This window comes from Saccostrea cucullata, unplaced genomic scaffold (assembly GCF_032062105.1).
Source record: "Saccostrea cucullata isolate Sc308-1 unplaced genomic scaffold, CSIRO_AGI_Scuc_v1 ctg1203, whole genome shotgun sequence".
In the NCBI taxonomy this organism is placed as follows: Eukaryota; Metazoa; Mollusca; class Bivalvia; order Ostreida; family Ostreidae; genus Saccostrea; species Saccostrea cuccullata.
The window spans coordinates 52,277-76,201 of record NW_026918177.1 but is presented as its reverse complement, the minus strand read 5'-3'; the positions used below and the strand labels follow the sequence as shown (position 1 = coordinate 76,201).

The window sequence follows — 23,925 nt, the reverse complement described above, 5'->3', positions numbered from 1 at the left end:
TTAGAATGGTCCATTAATCATGATGACAAAGAAGGATGTTTCTACAAAATGTGGGTACAAAGTAGAACCTTGAAGCTTCTGTATCCATACTCTGTCTCCCACTTGTAACTGATGAACAACAAGGTTGGAGGCTGATTGGTGTGCATACGAATCACCTGAATCAAAATAAGCCATCATTCCTGCCTTATCCGATCCATTAATTATTATTTGTGCCCAGTAGGTTTCATGAAATTCTGCCACAACTGCACTGAATATGAGGTAGAGTCCAGCCTTTGGGGCAGTAAACACTCCTGTTGTAGGATTGTCTCCCCCTCCTACTTGGTATACATGTTTGAATATAATTGGTCGTCCAGTATAAAATAGTCTGTTATCACCAGCTCCAACTCCTTTAAGAGTAAAAAAAATCCAACAACTTTCATTACACTGTAAAAAAAATAAAATGAAAAAGTTGTAATAATGATCATTAACAAATAATTTAGTGATTTTGCTTTTTTCTTTAATTAATCTTTAATTATAAAAAAGTTTAAAGGACAGTTTAGAATAGTGTTCATTGTACATGTATAACATTTGGCAATTTTGTCACTGAATAGTATTCGAGCATCCTATTAAGACATCAGTTATGTCATACAGTTGATTTCACATTTTATCACCATTTACTCATACAAAGAAGTTATCAGATCAGATATCCCTATGCTGAAGGGTAGGACCCCCTCCCCTACATTTAGACACTCTGGTCTTTCCTCTTTTTTTTTTCAATTTCTCATAAATTCTCATTGAAGGACATATTTCCGACAACATTTATACTATTGATTGGGGGAGAGGGCATTTAAGTGAAATATCCCTATGCTTCAAATAAGTTCGTAAATATATTTTGTTGTGATTAAATAAGTAGAAATTTAATAATAAATCGACAAACAAACCATGTTTAAGAAAGGATGATTGGGGCATTCTCGTCGCCTCGAGGTGATACAATGTACATTCCGTCGCAAGTTGTTTTATACCCGGTGATTTAATTATCGGTGTAAAGTAAATTTGTTTAGGACAGAATCAGATCAGATCAAAACGGAAGTACCCATGTTGTGACGTAGAGAACCCCTTAAGTCACATGAATTCCATTGGAACATGCATGTAGACCAATCCTATAAGCCTAGGTCCCGTTTCGCAGTAGACGTCGACAAGATAAAGAATCCTTCCCTGCTCAATAACCCAGAGCGCCGATCATAAAGGTCTAAATTTGCAACCCCCACTAACAAGCGGTTCCGTCTCAATATGAGGAAAATTTCTCGTAGGGGACGTTAAACAAGGAAACAAACATGAATTTTTTACTTGTAATTATATTCCACATTTCATTATTCTCCTATGGTATTTGTAGTTCCCTCTAGTTCGCGGCATTTGACATCCTTCTCGATGCAAATTGCGTAGCTTCCGTTACGATCAGAAGGACAAACGAACCCAGAAACACCAGTCCCCCAACACACAAGCGCATTACTATAAAAAAAATAACTCTACTGTAAGAAGATAAAAATACCTTTATATGCATACGTATTTGGAGATTAGACAGGGAAGAACTCATTTTTGCTGTGCTATTATGTAGTGAAAAAGTGAGATTTTGCATTCCTGTCTGAGTTAGTTTATGTTGTTCCGTTTGCGTCTTCTGTTGTTGATGGAGTGATGCTCGAAGCGCTGAGATGTTATTTTGAACATCCAAAAGGGTAAGCGATAGTTTCAATATCTGAAGTTGAAGCTCTTTTCTGATGTTATCGACATAAGTAAAATTTTGTTGACAGCATGTAGAATTCAGGCTGTCTAGTTTATCGCTCAAGAAACTGTTTTCGCTTTTAACGTCTCGAAATGAAGCTTCTAGGTTCTGAATCGTCTGGTTGAGCACCTGTATTAATTGTTGCTGTTCTTCAGATGCCTTATTTGTTGCAGATTTTGTTCTTTCAATGTCGCCATTTCTCTATAAACTAGATGAAGCAGTTGTTTGTTCACATCTGGATCAGTATGTTCGTTTGAGGGAACAGAGACATCGGTGTTTCCATGGAGCAATGCACCGGAAAATGAAATAGTAAGAACCAACACGATGGCACCACTCCATAATGGAATGATGTACATGACATTTATATTTATATTGCAAATAAGATGTTGGATTAAAAAAAATCTTTGATTAAAAAAATACTAGAAACAGAAGAATTTCGCAAACATGATGTTAATATAAACAAGCAAATTCAAGGTATTGTGGTCCTCCGCTTTTGGTGTCTTTGTGGGAGCAATGTCATTTTTATGACATATTGTGTGTAATATGAACACCCTATTATATGCCATTTATTTAGAAATTATCACTGAACTCCAAGGTCAAGGTCAAAGGGTTAAAGTTCTTGGTATCAAATGAAAAGTCTTCTCATAAGGATTACATATGTAATGTATGAAAGCCCTAGCCCTTACCATTCAAAAGCGATGGTCAATGTTAAAGTTTTTTATGAATACGAAAAATCTCCAAGGTCAAAAGGTCAAGGTTGTTTTTAAGCCACAAAGAATACATATATGAAATATGAAAGTCCTAGTATCTACTGTTCAAAACTTGTGGCCAAGGTAAAAGTTTTTAAAAAGTAGGAGGTCTTACTCCAAGGTAAAGGTCAAAGGGTCAAAGTTTTTGGTATCCAAAGAAAGGTCTTCTCACAAGGATTACACACGCGAAGTATAAAAAGCCTAGCCCCTACCATTCAAAAGTAATGATCAAAGTTGAAGTTTTTCACAAGTGTGAAATCTTCAAGGTCAAGGTCAAAAGGTCAAAGCTGTTGATATCCAATGAAAGGTCTTGCCATGAAGAATACATATGTAAAATATGAAAGTCCTAGTATCTACCGTTCAAAAGTTGTGATGTTGTGATCAAGGTCAAAGTTTTTGAAAAGTAGGTCTTCTTCTAAGGTCAAGGTCAAAGGGTCAAAGTTTGTGGTATCCAATGAAAGGTCTTCTTACTAAGATTATATATGTAAAGCCCTTACCGTTCAAAAGTTATGGTCAAGGTTTTCATAAGTACGGAAATCTCCAAGATCAAGGTCAAAAGGTCAAAGTTATTGGTTTCCAGTGAAAGGTCTTGTCATATAAAATACATATTTGAAATATGAAAGTCCTAGTTTCTACCATTCAAAAGATTTGGTCAAAGTAAAAGTTTGGAATTTTTTAGTAAAAGTGGGTCAAATTCCAAGGTCAAGGTCAAAAGGTCAAATTTGATGGTACCCAAAGAAAGGTCTTGTCACAAGGAATACTCAAGTGAAATATGAAAGTCATAACTCCACTAAGTCAAAAATTATGGGCAAGGTTCAAGTTTTTGTGACAGGCTGACAGATGGACAGACTGACGAATGAGTTTAAATGTCCCCTCGCTTTCGCGAAAGCGGGGGACAAGAAAAGATAACATGACCCTCATTAAAGATGCAAACAAGATGTGTTTGTGAAACACTGATGCCCCCGTATGGCAGCATAGCAAAGATTAAGCTTTTCTTAAATGCAAATTTAACTAAATAGTACCAAAAGTAGGGTATTCTCACTGGAAAAAAAATTGTGAAATTTAAAAGTAACCAAATGTTAAAGTTTTTTTTAAATAAGTACAAAAATCTCCAAGGTCAAGGTCAAAAGGTCAATGTAATTAGTATCAAATGAAATGTCTTGCCACATAGAATACTTATGTTGAGCATGAAAGCCCTAGTCCTAACCATTCAGAAGTTATGGCCAACGTTCATTTTTTTTTAAAAGTAGGTCAAACTCCAAGGTCAAGGTCAACGTTCTTGTTATCAAATGAAAGGTCTTGTCATAAGAATCAAATGTGTAAAGTATGAAAGCACTAGCCCTAACTCTTTCAAAGTTATGGTCAAGGTTTGCTTTTTTAAAGTAGGTCAATCTCAAAGGTCAAGGTCAGAGGGTCTAAGTTCTTGGTAACCAACGAAGGGTCTTCTCACAAGGATTACATATATGAAGTATGAAAGCCCTATTACTTACCGTTCAAAAGTTATGGCAAAGGTTAAAGTTTTTTCACAAGTACGGAAATCTACAAGGTCAAGGTTGTTGGTAGCCAATGAAAGGTCTTTCAACAAACATTATATATGTGAAGTATAAATGTCCTGGTATCTACTGTTCAAAAGATATGGCCAAAGTAAAAGTTTAAAATTTTCATGTAAAAGTGGGTCAAACTCCAAGGTCAAGGTCAAAAGGACAAATTTGTTGGTACACCAACGAAGGGTCTTCTCACAAGGATTATATATATGAAGTATGAAAGTCCTATTACTTACCGTTCAAAAGTTATGGCCAAGGTTAAAGTTTTTTCCACAAGTACGGAAATCTACAAGGTCAAGGTCAAAGGGTCAAGGTTGTTGGTATCCAATGAAAGGTCTTTCAACAAACATTAGATATGTGAAGTATAAATGTCCTGGTATCTACTTTTCAAAAGATATGGCCAAAGAAAAAGTTTAAAATTTTCATGTAAAAGTTGGTCAAACTCCAAGGTCAAATTCAAAAGGTCAAATTGGGTGGTACCCTAAGAAAGGTCTTGCCACAAGGAATATACATATTGTTACGAAATTCGTTTCGTCACTTTTGTGTATTTAGTCAATCACTCGCGGCGTATGCAGTCGTTATCAGCATATTGATATGTACGTGATTGTTTGTTATTAAATAATTGATAAAAAGTTGTAAAAGAAATAAGTTATATGCTGTCAATATTGTTTTAGAATCGGGTTCACTGTATTTCGACCCGGTCTCGATCTCGATAGCATGTTTGAAGTCAATTATCACGTTTCGTCTTTGAACATTGTAATGTCATTGTTTAAATCAACTTAATAACGTAATAGCTACTTGTACTTATCGTATTTTGGTAGATAAAATCCCATTTTGTATGGTTAGTAATGATTTTCTATTAGAAAACTTCTCTGCGTGCACTTTCCCTGATTTGTTTATACCGGAAGTGGCGTAGGGTCATTCCGGGTCAGCGATTGGCTAATTGAGGTTACCAGTGGGTACAGTAAAGGTATATAAAGAAGCGAAAATTTCGTCTGCTAGAGTAGAAGGGGGGAGAAGTTGGGAGGATACGGAAGCCTCCAGATTATTATCTTACAAGTGCTCCCATCATTGGCAGTCATTTAAAGGGATGGCAGACCCTATGCAGACCAGATGGGTAATTATATTAGTCAAATTATATTAAATAGAGACGCTGAGATATCCCTTTGGGAGACCCATAAGTAGAGTGGGAGACCCATCGACGGGAAAACTTATGGGAGAATTTATGGGAGTTACAATTTATTATTAAAACTATATAGGTCTTACAGAATAGGCATAAATAAATTATATTAAACCAAGGAAAGTATATTTTAGTACAAGTAGCTAATTTTTATAATTATTTTGGGAGATTTAGATATTACCTACGGGTTGTGGGAGTGACTTCACTTTATAAGAGACTGATATATATATTGTATTGTGATTTTTATTATAACAATACTTACATTTAATTGTACATAGTGTAAATAAATTTTATTTGTTGAACTTTTATCCTGACTTAATTATTAATTTATAAGTTAACATACGAGAGTGGAAAGCCCACACAGTTGCCCCACTCTCTCCCGAGGTGGGAGGCGCAACACTGGTGTCAGAAGTGGGATCAAGTCCCTTTGATTGGGAAGAAATTTTCCACGTTCTCGGTTAGCTTTATTAAATTCAAAATTTTACAATCATTGAATTTCATAGTGTACAATAAAAAAAAAAATAAAAAAAAAAAGTCACAGAAATGTCAGATTTAGAAGAGTCCGGGGAAGTCACTTTCAAACCCATAGGTCAGCAAATTTTCAGTCCCGCTGGATCCATTGCGGATAACGGGAAAGTCCCTGCTCCCACAGAAGGTATCTCAGCAGCCATGTCTCCCATATCTGAAAATGCAAATGTGTCATTAGTTAAGGTTTTACAAGAGCAATTTTCTAGTGAATTTGCAAAAATGAATCAAAAGATAGGAGAGCAATTTGTAAGCATCAGGGAAGAAATTGATGGGAGGTTAGAGAATATGCAGGAAGAGATTTTTAAGTTAAAACACGAATCCCAGAATTTATGGAAACGGGATCAAACAAGGGTAAAAGATGCCCACATAAATAATAGACCCCTGTATCAAATCCCATCACATTTAAGTAATGACAATGTTAGGGAAAATAGACACCCAAGTTCATATGACCAATATAGAGTGGGAGAAGAGAATGGGATAAATAGAGGGATGATAGGATCTCAATTCAATTTTACAGGTGACCTCCCAGAATTTAGTAGAAAAGATTCAAGGTCAGGGATGGGAGATTACCATCAGTTACCCAGTGTACCCAATTTAAACAGGTTTAGCACTCCCGATCACAATGGGAATAGGAATGTGTTAACACCCACTAGGGATCCCCCGAGGGAAAGGGCTAAACCTAGGATATTTGATGGGAATGAAGATTTTGATGATTATCTCTCTCAGTTTGAGATAGTCGCAGACCTTAATAATTGGGATTACAAAACTAAATCTTTACACTTAGCAGGTCATTTAGCTAAAGATGCATGTAGTTTGTTGGGAGAGTTGAGCCCAGGTCAGAGAAGGGATTATAACACCCTGATAACAGCCTTGAAAAGACGCTTTGGGGCCACAGAAAGATCTGAAATGTTTAGGGCAAGATTGAAAACCCGGGTGAGGGGTCAAAATGAGAGCATCTCTGAGCTGGCCCAGGCAATAAAAAAATTAACCAGACAAGCCTATCCCAGCGCTGAGCCCAGTCTCACTAACGTATTAGCATTAGACCAATTTATAGACGCGTTACCAGATCCCGACATTAGGCTGCGCCTGAGGGAGGCCCGACCTAGGGATATAAATGAAGCCGAAACTCTAGCAATTAGGTTAGAAACTTATAGGTTGGCGGATACACAGACGTGTGCAAAGTTGAACAATGTAAACGCCATAGATGCTAGTGGGAGTGGTAACACCCAAGATTTATTTAAATTGACCAAATTATTGGGGAGATTAAATGAAAACATAGAAAGGTTAGAAAAAACAACCAGAATACAAAATCCCAGTCCACCTTTTAAAAAAGGAAATTGGAAAAATTGGAATCAGAAAAATAACCAGGGTTGGAAAGCTCAAAAATCCAGTTATAATGGCCCAAATAATAAAAAAGAAAATGGGAATGGTTATTCTTGGGGAAATCAAAATGGTAGCACCCAAAATCAAGGTCCCAAAAAGGGAAATAACTCAAGTTCGGGGAAACAACAGAGAACCTTCCTGTGTCGGCTTCGGGGGTCGGAAATCGACAAAATCTGGGGGAAGACCCACTCCATTAGAAGAGGTTGAAATAAAACCCCGGGAAAATGAAACAAAGTTTCAAGAAATTGTAGGTGAAGATAAAAATGAATCAAAGGTTAATGATACTCTTTTGACCTCAAATGAGGGGGATGGGAATGAAAAAGTTGAGAGGGATATGGGAGAGAAATCTGGCCCAAAAGAAACCCTTTCTCAAGCTACCAAAGTAATTGTTCATAATGCAAGCAAAATCGAATCAGGTATATTTGTTCCCACACAAATCAATGGGAAAGAATGCAGATTTTTAGTAGATTCTGGGGCAGATGTTACCATTGTTAGTACCCAATTTTTAGAGAAATGTTTTGAGGGGGAATCACCTTCCTTAGAACCCTATGATGTGAAACTAGTCTCTGCTACAGGGGACCCAATACCAAATAGTGGGAAATGTGAAGTCCATTTTAAAATGGGGAAAAATGAAATCATCCACAAAGTGATAGTAGCTGATATTAGATAATAATAATAATAATGATCGTATTTATATAGCGCCTTTCTAGCATAAATGCTACTCAAAGCGCTTTACAATGCATTATTACCCCAGCAGACCTTAACAATCCAGAATCTTTCTCAGTGCAAGCTGCCGTTATCAGCGCTAGAGCACTAACATTCTGACAATATCTTTCACTGTCTATAGCCAGGTACTCGTTTTACACTTGAGTGGAGTGAGGAAATTCGTGTAAAGTGCCTTTCCCATCGGCTTGTCGCGGCCAGGATTCGAACTCACAACCTTTCGGTTTGGAGTCCGGCACCTTAACCACTGGACTACCGACGCCACGGTATACAACGGTATCTTAGGTTTAGACTTCATGACTGAACATTCATGTGATATCTTAGTTCAAAAGATGTGTTTACGTGTTAAGGGTCAAGAGATCCCTTGTTTTAGATTTAGTAGTGATGAGGTAGATTGTACCTTTAGAGTTGCATTAATGGAGGACGTGAAAGTACCTCCCAACTCAGAGTTTATTGCCCATGGTAGAATTTTGGATTCTATTCCTAAATGGGATGAGGCTTTGGTAGAGCCAAATATAGAATTTATGGGTAAACATGAAGTGTTAGTGGCTAGGACACTTGTAAACCCCACATCTGGGATAATCCCATTAAAAGTCATGAATGTGTCAGATAGGGAAATTGAACTCCATAAAAATAGCCTTATGGGAGGAATGGAGAAAGTCTCCATGTTAAAAGATGATAGTTTAGCTATATCAGAAATCAGCTTAGAAGATACCCCCACTAAATTACCAGAACATTTGAAAAATCTGTATGAAGAGTCATGTATTGGGATAACAGAAATTGAAAAAGAGCAATTAAAAGATTTACTTGTAGAGTATCAGGGTTGTTTCTCTAAAAATTCTGAGGATATGGGACTTACAAATATGGCAGAGCATAGAATAGATACTGGGAATAATAGACCCATTAAACAAGCCCCAAGAAGAATTCCTCTTGCCAAAATGCAAGATGTTAATAGGGAAATTAAAGATATGTTAGCTAAGGGAGTGATTGAAGAATCAGATAGTCCCTGGAGCTCCCCTATAGTTCTAGTTAAAAAGAAAGATAAGTCGATAAGGTTTTGTATAGACTTTAGAAAACTCAATGAGGTAACTATCAAGGATAGTCACCCTATTCCTAGGATAGAGTCAATATTAGATGCCCTTTCGGGATCAAAATACTATTCCACTATAGATTTGAAAAGTGGGTATTGGCAGGTTAAGGTAGCAGAGGAAGATAAACCTAAAACAGCATTCTCAATCCCGGGGGGTGGTCATTGGAATTTTACTGTCATGCCATTCGGTTTGTGCAACGCGGGGGCCACTTTCCAAAGATTGATGGAAAAAGTACTCTCTCATTTGTCGTGGGAAATTTGCATGGTATATCTTGATGACATTATTGTCTTAGCCCCTAATTTTTCCCAACACCTTAGGAACTTAGAAAAAGTGTTCAGTAGATTAAAGAAAGCAAACCTTAAAATCAACCCTAAAAAGTGCAAACTTTTACAGAGGGAAGTAGCATACTTAGGACATATTATCAGCGAACAGGGAATAAAGACTGACCCTGACAAAATCGATGCGGTCCAAGATTGGCCCACACCTAAAAATGTTAGGGATGTCCGTAGTTTTCTAGGTATTTGTTCCTATTATCGGAAATTTGTTCAAGGGTTTTCTGTAATAGCTAAGCCCTTGCACAAATTAACAGAAAAATCCCAAAAGTTTGTATGGGACTCAGACTGTCAAGAAGCCTTTGACAAGTTGAAAAGAGCTTTAACCAGCAGCCCAATACTTTCTTATCCCAAGAAAGAGGGACAATATGTGATAGATACAGATGCCTCAAACACTGGCATGGGATCTGTACTATCCCAAATCCAGGATGGGGAAGAAAAAGTCATAAGTTACTATAGTAAGCTATTCAATACGGCTGAACGCCGATACTGTGTGACTAGACGGGAATTGTTAGCTATTATTCAGTCCATCAAACACTTTCACCATTATCTTTATGGGCAAGTATTTAAAATAAGAACAGACCATGGTTCATTACGATGGCTTCTGAAATTTAAGAATCCCGAAGGTCAAATAGCCCGTTGGCTAGAAACATTAGCTTCTTACCAATTTGAAATAGAACACAGGCCAGGTCGCTTGCATGGGAATGCAGATGCTTTATCCCGCAGACCTTGTGCTGATGTGGAGTGTACATACTGTGCTAAAGCAGAGGTAAAATACCTACCTGAAGAATCTACACAAATGTGTTCAGTTGTTGAAACTAGGTCGAAACAAAAGGCACCTGAAAATAAAGAAAGTTTAATTAGCACAGAAAATTTTGATGTGGGAAAATATCAAAATGAAGACCCAGATTTAAAGCATGTTATTAAGTGGGTACAAGATGGAACTCAACCCAGTTGGGAAGATATATCCCATTTAAGTGAGACTTGTAAATTTTATTGGGTTCGATTCGAGTCTTTAGAGTACAGACACAATACCTTGTACTATGTCCATGATGGGTTAGAAAGAAATTATTGTATAGTGATCCCAAAAGCTTTAGTGGGAGAAGTTTTGACCCTATTACACAATAGTACTACAGGAGGTCACTTAGGTATTAAGAAAACCCTATCTAAAGTAAGGGAAAGATATTTTTGGTACAAAATGAGTACTGATACAAAACATTGGTGTGTGACATGTGACACCTGTGAGTCTAGAAAATCCCCTAATAGGAGAATAAGAGCCCCACTTCAAAAATATGTGGTTGGTGCTCCTTTAGAGAGGGTAGCAATTGACGTTATGGGACCATTGCCCAAATCCAATAAGGGAAATCTCTACATCTTAGTTATGGGCGATTATTTTACAAAATGGGTGGATGCGGTACCCATACGTAATCAGAAAGCTGTCACAGTCGCTCAAAAGTTAATTGATAGAATAGTTAGTATTTTTGGAACACCCATGCAAATCCACAGTGATCAGGGAAGATCATTCGAGTCAGATGTATTTAGGGAAATGTGTAGGATTTTAGGCATCGAGAAAACCCGAACCTCACCATATAGACCTCAGTCAGATGGGTTGGTAGAGCGGGCAAACAGAACAATAGAAAATATGTTAGCATCATTTGTTTCTCAAAATCAGAAAGATTGGGACGAACATTTACCCTTGCTCATGTTAGCTTATAGGTCAGCCCAGCACGAGTCAACTGGCGTAAGTCCATGTGAGATGATGTTTGGTAGGCATGTTTCTCTCCCAGCCGATTTAGTATTGGGAAGGCTACAACCTGAAAGTACATTAGAAATGTCAGAATATGCTTACAAATTGTCTCAATCTATGGATAAAATACATGAGTTTGCTAGGGATAAAATGAGTTTAGCTACAGAAAAAATGTTAAGAGAATACAACTCAAAGATAAATTTTCAAGGTTATGAAGAGGGAGATCTTGTATGGTACTACGCCCATAATATTAATAAAATGGGATCACCAAAGCTCCAGTGTCATTGGTTGGGACCTTACTTAATTCTGAAAAGAATCAATGATGTTATATACAAAATTAGAAAAACAACAAAAAGTAAACCCAAGGTTGTTCACTATAATTTGTTGAAGCCTTACAAAGGAAGTAATAGACCCAACTAGTAATATGGGATCTGCCTCGAAATATATGTAGCTTAGTGAATATTAAATAGCTAATCATTTTGTCGGAAATTTTAGTAAATCATCTTATGCAGTTTTATTATGCCCATTATTAATGTTTGGGAAGTTGTCAGAAATGAGGGACTAAGTATCCCTTTATTACTTTACAGATCCAAAGATTCAAATGTGGACTATGCACAGAAGACAGAGAGTTCACGCAACAGAGTCACTGTGAGAGGCACATGACTGCAGTGCACTCGGGGTTCGTGTTCCTATGTGCCACTTGCGGGATCGTACTTGGACGAAAAGATCAAAAACACGGGTGTGAAGGCAGGACCCTGCAGAGAGTGAAGAAATCAACACTCACGCTCACCATAGAGGAAGAGAAGGAGTTTGAGGCCTTCCAACGTGGGAGAGGGAGACACGTCGTGCCCTTCCTGAAGGAGCTCCCCTTAGTGTTCAGCGATCAGCCGTACCACCAGGGCCAAGCAAAAAAGAGAGCAATATACACGGAGCCTCACCAAGGACGGAATGCCAAGAAGCGACCAAAGAGGTCCTCCCCAGCGCCTGCACTCCTGTCGATGTCGACCGAGAAGTCCATCACAGCGCCTGCGCCCTTGTCAACCCAGATGCCCACTCCAAGGCCTGCGCTCCTGTCGACCGAGAAGTCCGACCCAGCGCCCGCACTCCTGTCGATGTCGACCGAGAAGTCCGACCCAACGCCTGCACTCCTATCAACTGAGAAGTCCATCCCAGCGTCTCCACTCCTGCAGTCGGAAAAGTCAACATCATCATGTCAGAGTAAGAACGATACACCGCAGAGGAGGTCTTTCAAACGATTATTCGGGGACAGTTTAAGTGACTCGTCAGATGAAGAAGATCTTCTTACTCCCGATATTTCAATAACGGAGCCTCCTGTTACCTCTACACCGAGTAGAACCCTAACAACTATGACGGAGAGGGAGTTTGACAAACGAGACGTTTCGATACAGACTTCCCCCAGTGGTAGCGCACATCCCTTAGTGTCACAACAATGTATTGGTCTGGATGTTGGCGGGAAACTATTTGTGACGACAGTTGCCACTCTTACAAACCAACCTGATTCCCTTTTCGCAAGGATGATGGAGGACCCCACCTTATTACCTGCTTATAATATACTGGATAGAGGGAACCTACCAGTCTACTTTATTGACCGTGATGCCACCTACTTCGATGTCATACTCCATTACATGAGAGATGGACCGAAGAACATTAATTGCCATTTACCTAATGACGTAAGGACCTTAAGGAAAATCCACATCGAAGCGGTATATTATAGATTAGAGACGCTAGTCGAAATAATTGGTAGCCAGCTGTACGTAATGATCTTTGGACACAAAGAGTTCTCAGAGGAATAACTGTAATTTGTGAAGATAAAATATGATTTGTGTGTTTTGGAATATATGTCCAATTTTTATAAATACTCATTCATGTCAAATGTTTTGATGATAGGAGAAGTATTGTAAATCCAACTAAGTGCAGTTCTTTCTTTTGTTTTGTTGTTGTTGTTATAAATATCAAGTAGTTAAGGGATGGATGTAGCCGAAATGTTTTTATATAATAATTACATGTAGCATTAGTCATTGCGATGAGTATATGGATTCGAGTTAAATGTTATATGATTGATTATCATATTTCATTAATGCTACTTCTTGTCATTTTATGCATACATGTCATTGTACATTTTCATTGCATTGTTATTATATTGATTCATACTTACTTATATAAAACTGCAAGTGATGTTTTCAGTAGACCCAAGTCCAGTTGCATTCGGGACGAATGTTTTCTTCAGGAGGGGGCTATGTTACGAAATTCGTTTCGTCACTTTTGTGTATTTAGTCAATCACTCGCAGCGTATGCAGTCGTTATCAGCATATTGATATGTACGTGATTGTTTGTTATTAAATAATTGATAAAAAGTTGTAAAAGAAATAAGTTATATGCTGTCAATATTGTTTTAGAATCGGGTTCACTGTATTTCGACCCGGTCTCGATCTCGATAGCATGTTTGAAGTCAATTATCACGTTTCGTCTTTGAACATTGTAATGTCATTGTTTAAATCAACTTAATAACGTAATAGCTACTTGTACTTATCGTATTTTGGTAGATAAAATCCCATTTTGTATGGTTAGTAATGATTTTCTATTAGAAAACTTCTCTGCGTGCACTTTCCCTGATTTGTTTATACCGGAAGTGGCGTAGGGTCATTCCGGGTCAGCGATTGGCTAATTGAGGTTACCAGTGGGTACAGTAAAGGTATATAAAGAAGCGAAAATTTCGTCTGCTAGAGTAGAAGGGGGAGAAGTTGGGAGGATACGGAAGCCTCCAGATTATTATCTTACAAGTGCTCCCATCATTGGCAGTCATTTAAAGGGATGGCAGACCCTATGCAGACCAGATGGGTAATTATATTAGTCAAATTATATTAAATAGAGACGCTGAGATATCCCTTTGGGAGACCCATAAGTAGAGTGGGAGACCCATCGACGGGAAAACTTATGGGAGAATTTATGGGAGTTACAATTTATTATTAAAACTATATAGGTCTTACAGAATAGGCATAAATAAATTATATTAAACCAAGGAAAGTATATTTTAGTACAAGTAGCTAATTTTTATAATTATTTTGGGAGATTTAGATATTACCTACGGGTTGTGGGAGTGACTTCACTTTATAAGAGACTGATATATATATTGTATTGTGATTTTTATTATAACAATACTTACATTTAATTGTACATAGTGTAAATAAATTTTATTTGTTGAACTTTTATCCTGACTTAATTATTAATTTATAAGTTAACATACGAGAGTGGAAAGCCCACACAGTTGCCCCACTCTCTCCCGAGGTGGGAGGCGCAACAATATGAAATATGAAAGTCAAAACTCCACCAAATCAAAAGTTATGGGCAAGGTTAAATTAAAGTTTTTGCGGACAAACAGAGACACAGACAGACAGACGGACAAGACAAAAACTATATACCCCCGAAACTTCGTTTACGGGGGCATAAAAATGCGCTGATTTAAATGTGTATAACATATCGATTTAAAAGTATTAATAGTGTTTACAATTAACCATAATGAACTTTCTTCTTCTGAAATTCACATGAACATAGATCTGTTTCTACTACTAGTTCAGAATCTTACTTTAAGGGAGTACATGTATAAGTAAAAAAAAAAAAAAAAGATTTGAGCCTTTCTAGTATTGAAATTAGCTAACTATATACATGAGTAATAAGTAAAACTTGCAGTCTTTGTCTAAATAAATCACAAATTTATTACTGACACGCAAAAGAAACGCAACAAGCAGTAATCTACAAATGTTTGAATTTTTCATCTAATGATTTTTAAAAAAGAATACAGTAAGGCTAAACTCACTTTTCAAAACATCTGAGATTTGATAAAATGTTAAATGTTTATCTTTTAACTTTACCAAGTAACATATGTCTTTTAAAACACCCCCCTCTCAGCCTCTCAATTACAACATGCAAGACTGTCCTAAACAACATTAGCAGCTTAATTTCTAGGATACAATAGGTTAATTAATATCGAGATCTGAGCGAAGGAATTATTCTTTACCATCTTTAAATGCCTGTTTTTCAGATGATTAGGTCGAATTTTCTCTAACTTAGCGCATTACATAGTAACCCTTGGACTTCCGGCCCAAAGACTATCATTTATGAATAAAATATGTAAGACCCTGATGAGACGTAATGTAGTGTATTTTTGCATCATTAACTCTCCATCTCCTTTACTTTGTGATTTGCCAGCTAGAGCAATGGAAATGCGCACTTCAGCCATCTTCAAGAAGCTTGAACGTCGTTACGGGAAACGAAAGGAGATTTTATTTTTTGAAATATTGCTGCATTACTTAAGATGAACAGTACAAACCCTTAAAACTCCATAATATTGCCAGCTGTTTTGTGAAACATGCAATTTTCGATTTCTGTTATGTAGACTCAAACTTGACTTCCGGTTATGGTATGAAGATCCTTCAACCGCTAAATTACCGATAGTTACCAATTTGAAGATGTCCATAATTTTAAGATTTAAAATCTTTTACTTTACATAATCATTTCAACCTAAAGTAGGGTGTTGCGTTTCTTTTGCGTGTCAGTATATATTTGTAGGACTCCAAAGTGCGATGGGACTCCAAAGTCCGATGGTCACGCCAAAGTCCGATGGTCTGCACCAATCTCCGATGGTCTGACACGCCAAAGTCCGATGGTGCGGAGAAACAATTACGTTTATGACGTCATAGTACTGATGCGCCAACCACGAAGCCGCACCATGGAAAGGTTTTTATTTTAAAAGTATTAACATTTATCATTGTGTGAAAATTAATCCTTATCTCTCGGATAGGTGCAAAACTAACCCTTATTGGTAGAAAAGTGAGTAGGCATAACAGGTTCATAGATATCTAGATATCTGTGGTGGGTGCGATACTAACCCTTATACAATGTAACTTGACTAGTGTGTGAGGACTATAAACCTGTATCTAATTAATTTAAAGGACTGACCCTAATCAGTTGAGTGGTGTGCGAGGATTAATTAATCCTAATATCTCTGAAACATGTAAGCAATACCCAAAATAAATAAAAGCTTATGCAAGGATAAATTCGGAAATGATGGCATTTGAATGCATGAAAAAGGCGTCAAGGATTGGCGTCATATTATTATAACGTCATAAACGTCGATTGTTTCTCCTAACCATCGGACTTTGGCGTGTCAGACCATCGCACTTTAGCGCAACGTGTCTCATAGGAAACAAGCCATCGGAATTTGGCGTGACCATCGGACTATGGCGTCCATGACGACAACAAACCATCGGAGTTTGGCGCAGACCATCGGGGTTTGGCGAGACAATCGGGCTTTGGCGTCACCATCAGACCTTGGAGTCTTACATATTAACTTATATATACAGTAAAACTCGATTAAAACGAAACACTTTAAATGGAATTTACGCTTACAATGAGGTGAATCCTATTGTCTAAAAAATATGAACTGATCGAAAAAAAGTAAGTTGAGATGAAAATTGAAAAGATTATTAATTTGACTTTTATTTGTTGGCAACGTAAATCCAATACTACTGAAAACACATGAAAGAAATATAATGACAAAAGAGCAAGAAAAGTTCCGTGAATTAGAAACAGACGCGGTCAGGTTTCCAAAACCACAACCTCTAAAAGAGATAAAATTAACCAGCGAAGAGAAATATGCTGTTGTAAATATGTCTAAATTCATGCAAGAAAATCACCGGGCAAAAGCTATTAGTTTCCCAGAGTTGCAAATAATTGGAAAAGAGGTGTACATTAGTCCCAAAGTTACCAGTCCGACGAACTCGTCTTGCAAGCTGCCATCCTTATACCAGGAGGAACATTCACATCAATCAGAGCATGCGCTCTCACGAATTCACAACCTCTTTTCCGCTTCTTGCCAAATTTCCACTGAAAGCTGAGCAAAGAAGACCCCCAAAATCAAACGGAACTGGTGTCAACCTCATCGGAAATCAGATGTACCACCTTGACCACAGATCTACGGAAATACCGATTACATCTAGACAAAATAAGTCTTGTCAAGGCTTAACCACAGTAATGTCTGTTGAGCAGATGACAAAAAGTAAAAGTGATGGTGATCATAGTCGTACAAAACACAACACTTCCTATGGTGGACGACAAGAATTGTCCATCTGCAAATAAAAACCGCTTTCAGAAAGAAAAGCAAAAGCACTGATTGGTCAAAAAGCACATGAAGATAATCGAAGTCATGACCGTCGGAAGGAGAGAATGAGAATCGCAAAAGAAATGGACTCCACAACAAATAAGATTCTACAAATTTGAGACGATCATATGAGTAAAGAATGTTAAGAGTGATGACTCCCTTTCCCCAATGCATGACACACCGTGCCCCTTCCCCGTTCCAGCTGATGATTGGTCATTGCAGTATCGGTCCCTAAATGGAGTTGCTGGAAAATGTGTATGTTGCTATATATAGTACTTATCAGTGAGTACTGACTATATAACAAGGCACAAAAAATTCTTCCTTGGGATGTAAAAGAATACTAAACAAATAAAAATGCTCATTCACGATAAACGAATAAATTATGTATTTAAAAATTAGCATTTACAAAATATTAATATAAATCACAATTTTTATTGTCTTTACATGAATGTAACAATATACAACTTAAAATAAAAAGTCATATGCATTTTTTTTTATTTAGACTTGCTTATACCTGAATTTCCCTACGTCTTTTTCAAGTGTCTTTACCACTGAAAAGCTTTCTGTCCTTGGATCTTGTTTAGTTAACCTTGACTGGCCAGAGTCAAGGTCACAAAGATAAATACTTCTTCTCATGCAGAAACTTAGAAAATATTTCAGAGTCATTACAATCATGCTAAAATGTTCACAACATACGCTCTGTTCAGCTGCACACAAAATATGGGATAGTGTTTATCACTTCTGATTCAAAAGTAATCGTCAATATTATTTTTTCAAATAGGTCAATCAAAATGAGAAAGTGTTTATAACCTGCGATTCAAAAGTAATGGCCAAATATTATTTATTTTTAAAAAATAGGCCAATCTTCAAAATCATAGGGTCAAAAACATTATGATAGTATGTTTGGAAACGCCTTTGTTCAAGTATTCAAAAGTAGTAGTAAAGGGTCAAAAATCAGATTATATTTGAAAGGCTTTGTCATTAGTAATGTACATGGGAAATTTTAAAGCCTTTTTTCTTTTGCCCAAGGTAAAAGTAATGTTAAAACTTGTAGGTAAAACTCCAAGGTCAATGGCACGGGGTAAACTATTAGAGTGTATTTGGAACGGTCTTTTATGAAAGCCTTATCTATTCCAATTCAAAAGTTATGACTAATGTTTTCAAAGCACTTACATGTAATTTTGTTGTAATGTATTGTGCAAAATTATTTTTACACATAGCATTTTATATTAGTGGTGACGAAGTTTGAATAATAAATTGTACAAGGACGTTAATCAATCAACAGTTGATTAATCATATATAGTTCTGGATATGGAAACATACTCCGATGACGAATTTAACTCCCCACAGAGGGGACTGATAATTAGTGACTGTAGCCATTTTGTGAATTGAGTATTTAAATTAACTTCTCATTTTAAAAAATTATGAAAAAATGAGAAAAAAAACTTTTCTGAGAGAGAAAAAAAATTTGTTAAAAATATCTTTTATAAAAATATATGATGGTATTCGTGGGATTCGAACCCTAGCAGTGAAAATCCGACGTTTGACTATCATACTGCTATGAGACTAACGCGCTAACCACTATGCTACATGGCCCAGGATGCTTTTTAGCATTTAAATCATGTTTGTGATACGACCCATGACTTAATGGACTTAATGGAGTATTTCTCGGAAATATGCCAATGTTTTGTCATAAAAGTGTACTTTTAAGGTATAGTGGGTCTTCTCTCCATTTTTTTGTAAACCCAAAAATGTATGCTTTATTGCAAACTTTTAGGATTATCTTTCAAATAAATGGAGCGAAGACCCGTTCATATTGAAAAATTTTGTTCAAGTATGGGGAAATGATCATATTTGTTCTTTTTAGTGTGTGTATGCTTTTTCATAGGCAAATATTTTCAGTCTTTGTGAGATTTTTGTAAATTGAAGAGATTTTACATTAAGTATACTTTAATATTAGATGTAATTTCAAATAAAATTTTGATATAATTGAGATTAAATTTTCCACTTTTTATCTGTCGCACTATAGGCACTTCGTCTGCCTTATACCCCATCTTCTTTCATTTATGTACAAAGAATTGAAATCAGTAACAGATTATAAAACTGATATACATAAATGGAACGCCAAATTAACAAATATTCATATATTTGTACCTATCTTTATATAATTGCATCAATCTTCAAATAATTGTACCTATCTTGAAATGCATTGCAGACAGGTACAATTGAATTAAAGTATCCAATCCATAATAGCCTCAGCTTCAATGAATTAGAAGGTTAAGTCTCAATATGTAAGAGCGGAATGTGTCTTAATTTTTTACCTTGACCAGTCCTTGAAGAGTTATCCCCCTTTGATTTTAATCAATAAAATTCAATTTTAAAAAATCTATCCGGTGAAAAATTATATTTTATTTTTTTCTATTCTTAATAATTACATGCATCTTTTCACCAAGGCATTTATTTGATATTCATAGTATTTAAATTTTTATTTTAAAAAATTTGCTTTTCTCCATAGATCTCAATGCATTCTTAATTAATTAATAACTGCTAAGATAATTATATTTTTGAAAATTTCTCCTGGTAAATCCTTTTCTACCTTAAACTGCTTTGAATTAGTCTCAAGAGTATCTAATATAGGATGGATATTTAAGGTTAGAAAATTATGTCCTTTTATGGATCGGATACCTTAAAGATAGATACAACTGAATTAAAGATAGGTACAATCGAATTGAAGCTAGGTATAAACTAGAGGTACTGTGAGCAATGAGCTCACTAAATGATACCCCCCGCCTCCCATATGAATATAATGCCAGTGTCCATGTTTTGCTCTGGAAAATTCAAAATATATGTCAGTTTAAAAAATTAAATAGGAGGTGCACAATGGCAATATATAATAAAGATTCTATGAAAGTTTCATTAAATTTCCTTCAGTGGTATGAAAGGAGTTGCGGATAAGAGATGGGTACCCCAAACCGTAACAGACGGACGGACGGACGGACGGACGGACATATCGATTACTATATACCCTCCCGCTTTTCAAGCGGGGGGGGTATAATAACTATACCTACCTCTAAAAAAATATACCTAGGTAAAAATGAATTATACCTAGGTACAAATGAATTATACCTATCTTTAATGAAATTATACCTATCTTCAATTCAATTAAAGATTGGGTCAATGGAATACCTATCTCTTATTCATTTGAAGATAGGTACACTTGATTTGAAGACTTATCCACAAAGGATTTGAAGATAGGTAAAATGCAATTATACCTAGGTTCAATTCGTTTTATGCTGTTGGTAAATAATGAAAGCTCCCTTGGAGGCAATATTGAGTATGGAGGAAAACGCACAGAACCTACAGAGCGACGACAACAAGGATGAAAGGAGATATAAAGGTTAATTCAAAATGTGCAAAAAAGCATCATATAGGTTGGGTTGTCCAAAAAGTTCGTGGACAATGACGTTTTTGTTAAATTAAATGGTTCTATATAAATCTGTTGTATATCAAAATATTTCTTATGAAAAAACAACTCAGAATGATTTAGTTTTTATTGATGGAGCAAAATATTTTCGTAAAAATCGGGGTCTTTAAAGGTCGCGGATAGTGCGCAAGGACCAAGGTTAAAAAGACATAAACTCTGATATAAAGTGTTCGGATTACATTGATTATTTTCTTTATAAGACAATTCAAAAATTATATAAAAAATTTTATGTAACGCAAATAAAGAGGCAATAATCATTTTATGATATCTTAAGTATCGCTTACTTTATAGACAGTACAAATACTACACAAAACCTCTTACAAATATGTGTCAAAACTCGATCAAAAAAAAAAACAAACACAAAAAAAAACAGAAGTCTCTGTCGAAACTGTAGCTCTACTGGTTTGTACTTATAACAAAGGACGAGAAAAGAAGCCATTGCCATCATACCACAACTGTAGAAGGAGTAGCGTTTTAAAGGAATTTCACAGACATTTCTATTTTTAGTAACAATGGCAACACTATTCATCAAAATCAAAAACCGATGCACTATTTTATATATCTTAGTGTAGTCTACTTGTTTGCCAACTTCTATTGCAATCAGACCAAAACTGTAGGAGGAGTAATGTTTTAAAGGAATTTCACATGAAATTCTTTTTTTAGTAACCATGGCAACACCGTTCATTGAAATCAAAATCCGATGCATTATTCTATGTATCTTAGTGTAGACTACTTGTGTGCCAAGTTATACTGAAATCAGACCGAAACTGTAGGAGGAGTAATTTTTTAAAGGAATTTTACAGAAAATTCTATTTTTAGTAACAATGGCAACACCGTTCAACGAAATCAAAAACCGATGCACTATTTTATGTATCTTAGTGTAGTCTACTTGTGTGCCATGTTATATTGAAATCAGATCAAAATTGTAGGAGGAGTAGCGTTTTAAAGGAATTTCACAGAAAATTCTATTATTAGTTACCATGGCAACACCGTTCATCGAAATCAAAAACCGATGCACAATTTAATGTACCTTAGTGTAGTCTACTTGTGTGCCAAGTTATATTGAAATCAGATCAAAATTATAGGAGGAGTAGCGTTTTAAAGGAATTTCACAGAAAATTCTATTTTTAGTATCCATGGCAACACCGTTCATCGAAATCAAAATCCGATGCACTATTTTATGTATCTTTGTGTAGTCTACTTGTATGCCAAGTTATATTAAAATCAGACCAAAACTGTAGGAGGAGTAGCGTTTTGAAAAATTGTTTACAGACAGACGGACAGACAGACAGACAGACGGACGGACGACGGACACCTTACTATCGCATAAGCTCTTCTGGTCTCTGACCAGTAGAGCTAAAAAGCGACGTCGCCCATCCGCACGGGGCAGCGTCCGATTAAAAAAATAAGTTTTTATACGGTTGAAACGACGTAAGTGACAAAATATTTGTTAAAACAACTCAAATTTATTGATATATATTTAGTGTATTAATTTCAGATTAGTATGTACGATTTTTCAACGATGTGTACAAATTCGAAGACATTACAAGAATTTAAAAACACATATTATTTACTGAAAATGGAGATTTCTATTCGTTATAAATCTAGCGCAGCGTTCGACTGGGCTGTACAGTTTGTGTATACAAACTGTTTATTTAGATGACACTCGTAAATTTGTGTGCTTTGTTTTGAGTTTGAAAAATTAATTAAATCATAATATATACTTTAAGATTATTGCTAGCACTAAAAAAAATAATTAAGTGTGTGTCCATTAACATGTGTACAGTCAAAATCCACATGTTTGACGTTATAATGAAATTAGCTTAACGTCAGACTGGACCGTGTGCACAATCTTCGATTTTTAAAGACCCTGATTTTTACAAAAATATTACGTTTCATCAATAAAGGTAAAACCATTCTGACTTGATTTTTTATAAGAAATACTTTGATATACAATAGATGCATATAGAACCATTTATTTTGACAAAAACGTCCATGTCCACGAACTTTTTGGACAACCCTCGTACTTATAAAAATACACATGTATATCATGTAGGTATAGTTTGTATTGCAGCCAGATGAAGATTCCGATAAAAATTTCGCCCCAGCTGTGACGTATCGGAAATGACGTATGATAAAGGGAGTAGTTGTTATTACCAATATCTTAGTAATTAAAGATAGGTTCAATTCAATTGTACCTATCTTTAAATCAATTATACCCATCTTCAATTCATTGCATTTGTACCTATCATCAAACCAATTGTACCTATCTTCAAATGAATTAAGGATATCTGATCCTCAGCCAGGAAGGATAACTCCAAAAATTCATATTTAATTTGAAATGCATCGAAATGATGCTTGAAAATGAAATTTTTCATGCAACAATTTTCATTTTATTCATCTTTATAAGAGGTTTTTGGAAGTCTTAGAAAAGGTCTTATAAAAGTTGACATTTGGACCCTATAAAAGGGGAAAAAATGAATACAGTTTTAGAGAAATAAGATTTTCTTGAACCCAGCCTTAGATACAAATACTTATTAGTATGATATGAAATAAGAAGTGATTTGTGGTGTCTTGCAATGATAGCAAAAGCCTTTTACACTATGTATTATAGAATACATGACAGAAATAGAAGACAAAAAATACCAAATAAGTATAAAAATCATGACAATGTCTCTGAATGCCTGGATACCTATTATTTTTTAACCTAAAATATCTGCAAAAATATTGGAGATTTGACAATTTTCCCTATATAATATGATTAACTTTAATCTTTAACTTTAAAGAAATACTGTGGATAAATTTACATAAGTTTGTGGATTCAGAGATACTTTTATGAGTATTTTTCATTACTTATATACTAATTTTATAAACCTGAGGATCGGACTACCTTAAAGATAGGTATAATTAAATTGTAGCTATCTCTAATTTATTTGAAGATAGAAACAATTAATTTAAATATAGGCACAGTGCATTTGAAGATAGGTACAATTCAACTGAAGAAAGGTACAATTATTTAAAGATAGGTACAAATATTAAATACATGTATATTAATTTGGCGTTCCATAATAGTGTATATCGAATGTTAAATATTTATATATCTTTTAACAACATATCCATTAATCTCTTAATCACGAGCTACAATTTGTTTTAGTTTTATTTTATGTGAAAATATTCAGTTTCTTAAATACGGATTTTTTTCGAAAGCTTTTCCCCTCTGGCTACTT

The 23,925-nt window shown here is 35.7% G+C and overlaps 1 protein-coding gene and 1 long non-coding RNA gene across 3 annotated transcripts; both read right to left on the bottom strand.

Annotated features, from left to right (window-relative positions):
* On the bottom strand, nucleotides 1–1,076 carry LOC134258609 (protein HP-25 homolog 1-like). Its single transcript, XM_062741163.1, has 2 exons — nucleotides 1,073–1,076; nucleotides 1–386 (listed from the first exon to the last, which is right to left on the bottom strand). The coding sequence occupies exons 1-2, from the start codon at nucleotides 1,074–1,076 to the stop codon at nucleotides 1–3; spliced, it is 390 nt and encodes a 129-aa protein (XP_062597147.1).
* A 4,106-nt stretch (nucleotides 1,077–5,182) lies between these two features.
* On the bottom strand, nucleotides 5,183–13,776 carry LOC134258651 (uncharacterized). Of its 2 annotated transcripts, XR_009990199.1 has the most exons (4): nucleotides 13,213–13,776; nucleotides 10,984–11,103; nucleotides 10,072–10,128; nucleotides 5,183–5,914 (listed from the first exon to the last, which is right to left on the bottom strand). It is a non-coding gene; the product is annotated as an uncharacterized LOC134258651 (long non-coding RNA). The 2 variants fall into 2 exon arrangements; XR_009990197.1 differs by lacking the exon at nucleotides 13,213–13,776 and having other exon boundaries at nucleotides 10,984–11,652.
* Between the last annotated feature and the right edge of the window lie 10,149 nt (nucleotides 13,777–23,925).